Genomic DNA, 12096 nt, shown 5'->3' with positions numbered 1-12096 from the left:
GACAGGGGCAACCTTGCTCCCAGCTCTGTGAACTAGTTGATTTTTTTTTAGCCTTTTATTCATTCACTTATTCAAAAAACGTTTATGAGTGCTCACTCTGGGCCAGATACTATGCTGGATGCCTAGTCAGATATGGTTTCTGTTTTTGTGGAGCTTATAGACTATATGGGAGTGCTGCTCCTTGGAGATAGAATAAAATGGAATGTCCTGACCTGTCCTAAAGGGCAGGGTAAATTAGAGGAAACCTGGGAAAAGGAAAGAAAGTACCTACAGTTTCTACTAAAGCCAACATTATCATTTACCAGATGACTTGAAAAACTGTCTTTCTCCTTATAGAGAAAAACATAGTTCTTCCCTACTACGAGTCTTTCACGAGTCTCCTTTATTATTCACACAGAATACTTTGCTTCTGGTCACCTATTGTGTGGAGGTTTTTCCCCATGCCAACCAATTCTCTAACACCAGCTGGGTGTCCTATAATTTAACTCAATTCTGATACTACCTACCCAGAGATAGCATCAGATTCCACAAATAAAGGGCTCAGTCCCACAGGATTGCTTCCCACCCCCATCAGATGTGGTTGCAAGCCCAGGTTATCACCTGGGCTTCTGACTGACCAGATATAGATCAGAGATCCTAGTAACCCTGGCCTAGGTTTCAGCTATTAGACACAAGTCCAGGTTGTTAGCTATACTTCCGACTGACTGACTGACTGACTATAAATCAGAGGTTCTCATGTTCACTTTCCGTTTTGATTAATTTGCTGGAATAGCTCACAGAACTAAGGGAAAACATTTACTTATGTTTATTTAAAACATAAGTTTATTAAAGAATATGATAAAGAATACAGATGAACAACTGGATGAAAATATACTTAGGGCAAGGTTTGGAAAGGCCCTAACCTCAGGAGCTCTTGTTTTTTGGGGGGTTGGTGTGAGTCACCCTCCCAGTGTGTTCATCAACCCAGAAGCTCTCTGAACCCTGTGGTTTGGAATTTTATGGAGGCTTCATTACATAGGTATGATAGATCATTAACTCCATTTTCAGCACATCTCCCTTCTCAAGAGGATGGGGGCAGGACTGAAAATTCCAAGCTTCTAATCATGGCTTGGTCTTTCTAGTGACCAGCCCTCATCCAGGAGCCATCCAAGAACTCAACTGTAGTTGTCTCTTTAAGACAAAAATGCTCCTATCACTCAGGAAATTATAAAGGTTTCAGGAGCCCTGTGTCAGTAACTGAGGTCAAAGACCAAATATTAGAACAAAAGATGCCCCCTAGTCTTCTTATCACTTAGGAAATTACAAGAATTTCAGGAGTTCTGTGCCAGGAACTTGGAGCAGAAACCAATATATATATTTTCTATTATCTCACACCATATTTAGAATACTGAATGTTGTGATCTACATGTTTGGGCTTCAAACAGTTCTCAAGGTAGTAAAGCCTTTGGGGCCATTCTTATGAGTTCTGCAGTGCAACTTCAACATCTGGATCCAGGATAGACACAAGTTGTCTGTTTCTTGATAGGAAGGGGTGTATGTTTTTTAAAAAAGATTTTATTTATTTATTTGAGAGTGTGCATGTGCAGGGGGAGGGGCAGAGGGAGACGAAGAAACAGATTCCCCCCTGAGCAGGGAGCCCAATGCGGGGCTCAATCCTAGGACCCCCAGATTCTGACCTGAGCTAAAGGCAGACACTTAACTGACTGAGCCATCCAGGTACCCCAAGAAGGGGTGCATTTTATAGATGCTCTGCAGACTTTTTTTTTTTTTTTTTTTTTTTCATTTGGAAGTTCAGTACTGAAAATGAATCCTCTGAGAGTTTGGGCTATAAGAGCTTGCTCTACTATTGGGACAAACTCAGAGTCGCAGAGACCTCTGAGGATTGCACTCTAATTCATAAAATATGACAGCAGCCACCACCACTACAGTGCTAAGCAGCCCAGAGAATCACTGATTACTTGATCTTTTTTATCATGGTTTTGAAAATATATGTTAAAACTGAGCAACCATATTAAATATATTTATTGCATAATTTTTAAGCAGATTCATGCTACTGTGTTTCTTCATCACCCTTGCCATCAATGTTTTTTTCAGTATTTTCACATTAGGTGCTTTGGAGCACAGAGAAAATATGCTGCTCAACGGGGAGCCTGCTTCTCCCTCTCCCTTTGCCCCTCCCCCTGCTTGTGCTCTTCTCTCTCTTTTAAATAAATAAAAGAAAGTATAATTCTTACCCTCAAATTTATATCTTATATTATAATTAAAATGATATTTTAGATAGCAACAACTTAACATTTTTATCTTTCTTACTATCTATGTATTCAACTGTTACCAATCACAAGAGTGGCAAAAATCTTCAAAATGGGATAACCAGAACAACATATACTTTTTGGGGTATTTGAGGTTTTTTTTTTTTAATCTTGAAACTATATAGGTTACTTTGACTTTCCTCTTTTTTTCTTCATTAATATAATTTGAAAGCTATCTAGAAATTACAAAGCAGTATTTTAAGAAGAAAATTATTTTTTACTTAAAAATTTCCCGCTATTTATCTAATCCAAAATTTTGATTATATAAACGTTTTAGTTGAGAACTAAGATTTAAAGAGACCATTATTAAAAACTGAGAAATTAGGGGAGCCTGGGTGGCTCAGTCAGTTGAGCATCCAACTCTTGGTTTTGGCTCAGATCCTGATCTCAGGGTCGTGAGATTGAGCCCCACCTCAGGCTCCTCTCTGAACATGGAGCCTGCTTGAGATTCTTTCTCTCCCTCTCCCTTTGCCCCTCCCCCTGCACTCATATGCTCTCTCTCTCTCTCTCTCTCTCTCTCTCACACACACACACAAACACAAAATGAATAAATCTTTTTAAAAACTGAGATATTCTAGATATGTGATGAATTCTGGTGGGCTCACATGGCATAATGCGAAAGCTTGTAAGAAGTTAAAAGTTTCATATACATTTGTATTAATGATCCCTGAAATGTTATTTGGGCATTTCTAGTTTCAAATATGGAAATGTGGGATTCATACAAGATGAACTGTCTTCTGAGACCCCACCCCAACTACCAGAGTCATTCTACCTGGCCTACAATAGTGTTCAGTGGAATTTGTAAAATAATTTTCAATTCTGGCAAATAAAATATGCTTGAATATATTCAATCTACCGAATATATTCTGTACAAGAAGAAAAGTAGAAAAACCAGATGTTTAAAATTTTATTCTAGTAGAAAGAAAATAGTGGAAATATAACAAACCAACTGCTTGGGAGCAGAATTTCAGAAAGTATAGAATTTTGAAGAAGATCCAGAAGAGCCAACACTCTAGTTCAGACAAATCACTCTAGGCATAGCTACTATCTAAGCTCTTTTGCAGGTTTTACGGCCTTATGATCTTCTGAGGTCTGAGACACAAAACCCAAGAGAAATTGTTAGGTGATAGCTCATCTGCTAGGTAGTTACCTCTTATTCATTCAATATTTATTGAGCACTTCTGGCAGATAATGTATTCCTCTTGCTACTTTGAATATAAAAGTAAACATGGCAGACACTGACCCCAGCCTTAGGAAGCTTATATGCAATGGAAGTGATAATTATACAGTTGCTAATTTCAATTGTGATAATTGCCTTGAAGGTGCCATAAAACTCTATGGGTGGGGAAACTGACCTAGATTGGTGGGGACTAGCAAAGACTTTCTAAGCAAGGCAAACAATATTTGCACTGAGCTCTCAAGAATAAAGAGTAGAAGCTGACTGGGGTGAGAGGGGAAGAGAAACTAGGGGTGGACATGTCCCAAGTAGAGGAAAGGATCTTAGGTGAGAAACAGTAAACAAAGGGAGATTGACTTAAGGGTTTCATAGGGCAAATTAAGGATATTGGTCTTTATCCTAAGACATATATGAAATCACTGAAATGAAGGAACATGATTGCTTTTCCCTTTTAAAATCCTGATTCCTCAAAATAAATGGAAAATTGAGTTTTCTACAAAATTATCTTGAGTAGGATTTTGTCAGTCAGTGAAAGGATATGATAATAAGAGCAAATGCATGAAGTGTTGAAAGAATGGGAAAGGAGTCCCTAGTAACCACTCTGGATCTTGGGTTCTGAGTAGTTGGAATATTGGTTGCAACCAGACATTGAAGAGTCTTAATACCATGTTAAGAGAGTAGACTTCACAATGTAGACAAGGGAAGACTTGGAATTTTGCAATCCAGATAAAGATTTGAAAGATAACTTCTGATGTAGAAGATGGATTTTAGGTAAGAATAGTGATTAGGAGACCAGTTAGGAGGTTAGTATAATAGTTCCACCAGGAGATGGAAAGGGTGTTAAATTATTATGTAAGAAAAAAATTGGATTGGTTGTAAAATCAAGAGAACACTGTGATTGGGGGTGGGAGGAGAGGAGGTTAAATTGGTTAGGCAAGACATTTGAGAACAGCTTGAACATTTCTAGGGTGAGTGACTGGTAGATGGGAAGGGTACCATTAATCTAGATAACATGAGAATATGCATGTTTTAGTCTTTTTGAGTTGGAATACATGAAAATATACATTTTTTGTTGAAGTCTCTGTGGGGTATCCAGATGGAGCTATCTTCACGGGCAATTGGAAATATAATTGTGAACATTGAAGGATATTGACAAAGGAAGAATCAGGACATGATAAAGAAATTTATGGTCATGACCAAGTACACATAGTTGAAGCTATGTGAGTTAATGTGATCTCCTAGAGAAAGTATAAAAAAGTTGTGGTTGGAACCCTGGTGAATACTAACAGTTAAGAGGTTGTCTAGGGAAAAGATACAAGAGGAAAAAAAAGATGACTGGGAGGAACATTTAGAAAGGAAAGCACAAACCAGAAGAGAATGGAATTGTACATTCTGAGAGGTTTTTCAAAGAGCTGTGGTCAACAAGGTCTAGAGAATGCTTCTACATCAGGACCTTTTTTTTCCCTTTTGTCATCGTGCTATTCCCTGGATACCCATGGACTTACTTGTCTCTTGTAGGTCTTCATGTCAGCTTCTCAGGGAGGCCTTTTCTTACCACTCTATTTGAAACACAATATCCATTCTCCCCCCACCCTCCAACTCCACCCCTGGCACTCACTATTTCCCTTCCATATTTTCAGAACTCTTACCATTTCTCACATTTTATATATTTTTATATCTTCCACTGTTATCTTTGCTTATCTTTCTGTGAAGAGTGATTTTTATTTTTTGTTCACTGCTGAATCCTTGCACCTAGAACAATCTTTGGCATATAATAAGCACAGATATTTGTTGAATGAATAATTGAATCATATATAGGATGAAAAATGAAGACACTTGATGGTGGCAGGAGTGAAAAGTTTATGAAGTATAGTAGGAACACAGTCATTATTACAGTGCTCTGGGGCGAAAGAGTCAGGAATGAGAAGGAGAAAGAGGGTGGTAGTTTGCAGGGAGACAGAATTGAAGGGGAAGAATGATGAGCAGCCAGTGAGGAGACGGATGTTGAATTATGTAGGTAATAACTGCAGATAGATGTCCCAGTGAGTGGAAGATGGGATCAGGGACGTATGTGAAGAGGTTGGCTTGGGACAGAGGGAAAGAGAGATGGATACGGATGTAGGTAAGTTTGTGTGAAGAAGGGGATTAAATGAATTCATGTCTGATGGCCACTGTATTTTTTGTAAAGAAGCTGATTTTCAACTGAGTGTAAGAGAGGATGGAAAGCTATTTGGTATGATTTTGAAATGACTTCTACATGAATAAGAAGAATTTACCAAGGACTAGAATAAGAAGTGCCAACTAGTACTGACACTCCCTATAATAGAAAAAGATGTGTCTTAGTGTAGAAGTCAGTCACTTGAAAGCTGTCATGAGTACATCCTTATCTGAAACCCAGTCGTAAAAATATTCTAAGAACTAAATTATCAGTAGAACACTATTCTAAAACTGGATTAATGCCAAAATGAAAGTGAAACATTTATTTTCAATAGGATAGCTATCAATTGACACTCTCATTTGTACTGTAACAAGTGACTAATATAGACGTCATCAATTTACTTGGCGGACTTCTGGTGCAACAGAGCAACAGTTGTTTAGTGTATGGTCAATAGATGATTTTTATTTTGATGGATTTGAGAAACATATAAGTCAATTTAAGGCTGGAAGAACGCCAAGGCATTAATCAAGTTTTGTCTTTCTCTTTGCAAATGTTTTGTTAGACCTAGAAATGAGTGTTTTGCCATTTAAAAACATCAAGTTCTGCCCCGATGGAAAAATGAGTTTTTCAAATAATCTAACATTTGTTCTGCCTTGCAATGAACTGTCACTTGCATCTTACCATAGACATTCATCTTCTATGAGTAAGAGGGATTCTTTTAATTCATCTATTTTATAAACAAGTATGTGGAATTATCATTTTTTATAAAGTGACCAAAATATCCACAAATTACTGTACAGAAATTTAGTTGAAGGATATTGGAATAAAAAAGAATCACATGCTTAATGCCATCAACTTCCAGCACAAAATAAAAGAGGCATGGGTGCGCCTGTGTGGCTCATTTAAGCTCTAGCTCTTGATTTCAGCTCAGGTCATGATCTCAAGGTTGTGGGAATGGCCTGCTTCTTGCTCCACACTCAGCGAGAAGTCTGCTTGAGATTCTCTCTCTCCCTTTACCCCTCGCCCCTGCACTCTTTCTCCCTCTTTCTCAAATAAATCTTAAAAAAAAAGAAAAAAGGCATGAAGTCCTGATAAGATTAAATTAATCTCCCAGTTACTGGAAATAAATCTGCTAAGGCAGGATGTAGTACCTCATTCTGGTTTAGTGCTACTTATTTCATTCAGCTCCCCTATATGGAGGTGAAACCTATTCACTTTGGCTCAGTCTCAGTTTGGGTTTATTTCATTGTAAATCAGAGTTAGTTTAATCTAGGACCCACTTTTTCTATGTCTTGCCTGAGAGAACACACATTCCTAAAGTAGTGATCTCCACACTTTTTTGAAACAATGGAATGCTTTTTCCTAAAGAAATTGTTCATAGAACTCAGAGCAGAGTCCATTGCTAACACCAAGTGTAATGAGTTTAGGGAAAAGAAACGCAGGGCAGGGGGCACTGCATCATGGATCAAATGGATCAAAGGGAAGGACCATGGGTGCTCAGTTGACTCTTGATCTCGTTTGAGTCCCATGTTAGGCATAGGAAGTTTGAGTTTGTAAGTTTGAGTCCCATGTTAGGCATAGGAATCGAAAAAAAGAAAAGGGAAACAAGAATGATACCACTTTTCAGTGATTGTTTTTGCATGTCCCCCAGTCTTGCTACCTACCTTTAATACCTTTCTGTCATTGTCTAAACCATCACCGTATCTATATTACTTTAAAAATTGTTGAAAAAAGACACTTTTTCAGAGAGTGCTCAGGAGAAGAAAATGCTCCTCTATCTTTTCTCATAGGCATCTAATGGAAACTTCAGTATATAAGTGGTGAAGTACTAACCCATTTGAAACCTGGCCTCATGGCTAGAATCTTGTCCATTTTTCCTCTTGTTTCACCTTCTCACGCCTGTCCCTCAGGCACCCATGCAGAATCCTAAGACTCTGTGGGACTCTTTAGATGTACCTACAACTAGATTTTGATCTTTTGAATCATAATGAGAGTCTTTGCCTTTTATTGTGGTAATTGTTCTATTTGTTCTTATTCTTAAAGGTATTTTTTTGTTGGAGCATTATTTCTTAATTTGTCTTTCATGCTCTCCTTTTCACTACTGATTTAGAAGCCATCAATTCTATTTTTCTCTGCTCTTGGTTACCTTGAATTAAGCAAAAATATGTTATACTATATCAGTATGTTTCTTCTTTTCTTCTTTTGTAGCTCCAAATAGATTGGGAGAAAATCAGAGCCAAAATTGAGATGGAAATTACTAAAGAACGAGAGCGCTCATCAAGCAGCCAGTCTAGCAAGAATGTAGGTCTAAGGCACTAAATTTCTTGCTTACTTTGAAGAAGTTTTTTACCTTTTGAAACTAATTCTGATTAACCAAGGATAATCATATTTTCATTGCTAAAAAAAAAAAGTAGAATCTTTAAGTATAAGCATTTGCTGTGTATTTAATACTAAAAATACATTCAGAAAGACTAATCACAAAATAATTGATGTAATTTCATTGTTTATATATTTTAGTCCAATAATTAGCAATATATCCTTATATGTTTATGACACACCTGTGTAGTGTTGCTTATGTTCCAGTTTTTTGTCCATTATTTTATACCTGAATCTTCAGCGTGAACAAATACTAATTCTGAAAATAAAACATTGGACTCTTTAAAATATATGTTACCGTTAGTTTTTATTTGACCTCTAAATTGTAAGATGTTCCAAAAGTTTTTTTATACAAGAAAAATACATGAGGATGGATTTATGGAAATGTATATATATTTGTACATCAATGTTCATAGCAGGATTATTTCACAGTAGTAAAAAGACGGACAAAAAATGTCTGTCAACAGATGAATGGATAAACTAAATGTGGTATAGACATACAGTGGAATATTATTCAGCCTTTAAAAGGAAGGAAATTCTGACACATACTACAACATGGATGAACCTTGAAAATACTGTGCTAAGTGAAATAAGCCAGACTATTGTACCCCACTTATATGAGGTGCCTGCAATAGGGAAGGTCATTGAGCCAGAAGGAATAGTGGTTGCCAGGCACTGGTGGGGAGGTGGAAATGGGGCTTTATTTTTTAATGAGTACAGAATTCCTGTTTGAGATGAATGAGTCTGGAAATGGACAGTGGTGATGGTTCCACAGCATTGTGGATATACTTAATGCCACTGAATCATACACTTAAAAATGGTTAAAATGGTAACTTTTGTTATATATATCTTACCACTATTTTAGAAATATATCTAGAATGGGCAAGAAATATTCTTCTCACTCCTCTCCTGACTTGAGAATGTTTAGGCACTAGGTCTTGGAGTCTAAATTTATGAAAAACTTAAATGATAAACGTGTTGGATTACTTTGATTCTTTATATCCTAAAATTATTGCCACAGGAGCTTTCAAACATTAATAACACAAATACTGGGATGCCTGGGTGGCTCAGCAGTTGAGCGTCTGCCTTTGGCTCAAGGTATGATCTTGGAGTCCTGGGATCGAGTCCCACATCGGACTCCCTGCATGGAGCCTGCTTCTCCCTCTGTCTGTGTCTCTGCCTCTCTCATGAATAAATAAATAAAATATTAAAAATAATAATAATAGTAATATAAATACTACTTAGAAAGTCCTCCATGAAGTAAATTTTGGAAAGGTAGATAATAGACTGGGTATATGCATATGCATTGGAAAGTGATTACCTCTCTCACTCCCATTTTAATTAACATATTTAGGTTTCTTTTATGAAAATGTTTGTCATTTCAACATACTTCTTTTCTTTTCTGGAATGTTGAAATATTCTGTTCTTCACCCAGATGCTGGGTATAAGAGTGAATTCAGTTTGTGAGATATGATTGAACAGTTTACTTATAAATTGTATTTATTTATATATGTTTTATATTATATTTCAATAAAAAGTTTAAAAAGAAAAATGATTAAAAGGATAAATTTTATATTTATTTTACTAAAATTTAAACAGTTAAAATAATAAAAAAAATAATAAACACTTAAAAAATATAATGAAATATGTCTGCGTTCTAACAATTCTGATAACAACAAGGTGTTCTACTACCCAGAGTTAGTGTCAGGTCCCACAAATTAGAGGACAAGATCCCCAACTTGGCTGCTCTAATTTCAGGTGCCAGCCACATGCAGGGACCCCAGGATACCCACACTTCTAATTTGGCTGCAAATTTGGGGATTCCTACCATGCCCCCTTTGGGTTTGATAGTTCACTAGAGTGACTCACTGAGTTCACTGAAATGCTTTACTTTCAAATGCAGTTTTATTATAAAAGATACAAGTCAGGAGCAGCCAAATCAAAGAGATGCATAGAGCCAGATCCAGGAGAAAGGAGAGGTCTGGAGGGGAAAGTGGGGAGGCATAGAGCTGCCATGCCCTGTCTTCAACCTTCCTGGTACATTGATGTGCTCACCAAGCAGGAAGCTCTCATAGGCCTTGCTGTCCTGAATTTTTTTTATCAGGGTTTTATTACATAGGTATAATTGATTAAATCACTGGCCATGGGTTTTATTGCATGGGTATAGTTGATTAAATCACTGGCCATGTGATTGAACTCCTCCTCTCCCTGGAAATCAGGTGGCTGAAAGTTTTAGCCCTCCACCATGTGGTTTTCCCACTGATCAGTCCTGATGCTGAAGCTATCTAGTCCCCATCTCACACACACACCTCATTAGCATAACAAAAATACTCCTATCATTAAGGAAATTCAAAGAGTTTTGGAAGCTCTGTATCAGCTACCCCCTACACACCTCACCTCAGACCTGATATATCCTTTATTATGTCACAGGTCATCCCCTGGTCTTTGACCACAGGATCTTTTATGGCAAGGTACATACCTGACTGAGCATAAAAGACATAGCAACAAGAGTCAATGTGGGGTAAGGATAGGAAGCTATTGATCAATTCCCCAATACATTTGATTATCAATATCAGTATTATCTTTCTAATAATGCCAGTGTGTAATAGCATATCACATTATGATAGACATAACCCGAAAAGTAAGAGTCAAAAGACACTGGCACATTTCTAGAGCCCATCCAGTCTCTAATAATTAGTCCATTATATCCTAGGACCAGAATGTCACACAGAGTGAGGGCACATAGGTTTGCAGGCTTCCTTCCATTTAACTTGGTCAAGTTCCCAAAGCAGGAGCGGGCTCAGCTTCACACGTGCAGGCATCTGGAATAATTGAGCTAAAAGACAATCTCATCTCTTGCTCTGAGCTTCTTTCTAAGCATTAATACTGGAATTTTCTCATTGCATGACCAATTTATTCGTTCCTTATTCTTAACCACTATTCCTCCTCTGCATTCATACCCAAACCTTTTCACCTTTGGAAGGTACCCTAGGTTCAACCATTGTGCTGGTTTAGATTGCAAGCAACAATACGAGTCTAGCAAGTGCCTCCCCTTCCCATTCATCTAGGGTAGGGTTATGCAGGTACAAACCTAGTGGGCTATTTCTACCAATAGGCAATATAATTTATTCATTGTTAGCCTCAATATCACCAGATAGAGTGAAAGCACAGCTCACCCATCAGGCCCTTAGGAATTCTGACAAATATTTTATAATAGTTTGTTGCTTAGGAGTCATTCCTCCTTCCAGCAATACAGTTGCAGCCTTGGCCTAAGGGCCACTGTGCAGGTAGGAAAAAGAAAGTTAAGGTGATGTGGGAAAAGAAAAAAAAAGTATAGTTGGCATACCAGCATCCTCCCCCAACCCCTCCACCCCAGATCCAGAGTAGTAGGAACACTCCCCTAGCCTCATGTTGAGTGAGCACACACTCATGAAGGCTTTTAAGCCAGCCCTTCTTGCCTCCATCTCCCCACCACTTAGATAACCAATGTCTGCCTGTCATAATTCCTTACCAGAGTACTACCCTGAGGAAGGTACAGTAGTCCCCTTTCATCTGTGGTGTTGATTTCCACAGTTTCAATCACATGTGGTCAACCAAGGTCCAGAAACAAGCATTCCCCCTTCTGACCTATTGTCTGAAGGTCAGTAGTAGCCCAATGTCACAATGCCCACATCGTTCACCTCACTTTATCTCATCACATAGACATTTTATCGTATCATTGCAAGAAGGATGAGTACAGCACAATAAGATATTTTGAGAGAGAGGGAGAGACACCACATTCACCTCTTATTGTAGTATATTGTTATATTTATTAGTAGTTATTGTTAATCTCTTACTGTGCTTAAGTTATAAACTTTATCATAGGTATGTATGTAAAGGAGGGAACACAGTATAAGGTTTGATACTACCTGCAGTTTTAGGTATGCACTTGGGGTCCCAGAACATACACCTGTGTGGACAAAGGGGGCCTATTGTACTTCTCAGCCCATTGTAAGATATGATGGCTGTAAAGTGTGTCCCTTGGTCTGAAGAAATGCTATTCAGGGTCCAAATCAGTGCAATATCTTCTGCTCCGG

General features: G+C 37.8%; 1 protein-coding gene across 6 annotated transcripts in view; it reads left to right on the top strand.

The window, feature by feature from the left end:
• IFT80 (intraflagellar transport 80) overlaps positions 1-8312 on the top strand; it is a 123094-nt gene extending 114782 nt beyond the window's left edge. For all 6 annotated transcript variants that reach the window (XM_038583757.1, XM_038583754.1, XM_038583759.1 and 3 more), the window contains one exon: positions 7853-8312. In XM_038583757.1, the coding sequence (XP_038439685.1) occupies positions 7853-7963 (111 nt within the window). In that variant the 3' untranslated portion in view covers positions 7964-8312. The remainder of the gene's footprint in view (positions 1-7852) is intronic.
• The last annotated feature ends 3784 nt before the right edge of the window (positions 8313-12096 follow it).

This window comes from Canis lupus, chromosome 34 (genome assembly GCF_011100685.1).
Source record: "Canis lupus familiaris isolate Mischka breed German Shepherd chromosome 34, alternate assembly UU_Cfam_GSD_1.0, whole genome shotgun sequence".
NCBI lineage: Eukaryota > Metazoa > Chordata > Mammalia > Carnivora > Canidae > Canis > Canis lupus.
Note: the sequence above shows the minus strand (reverse complement) of the source record. Positions and strands in the feature narration are given on the sequence as shown.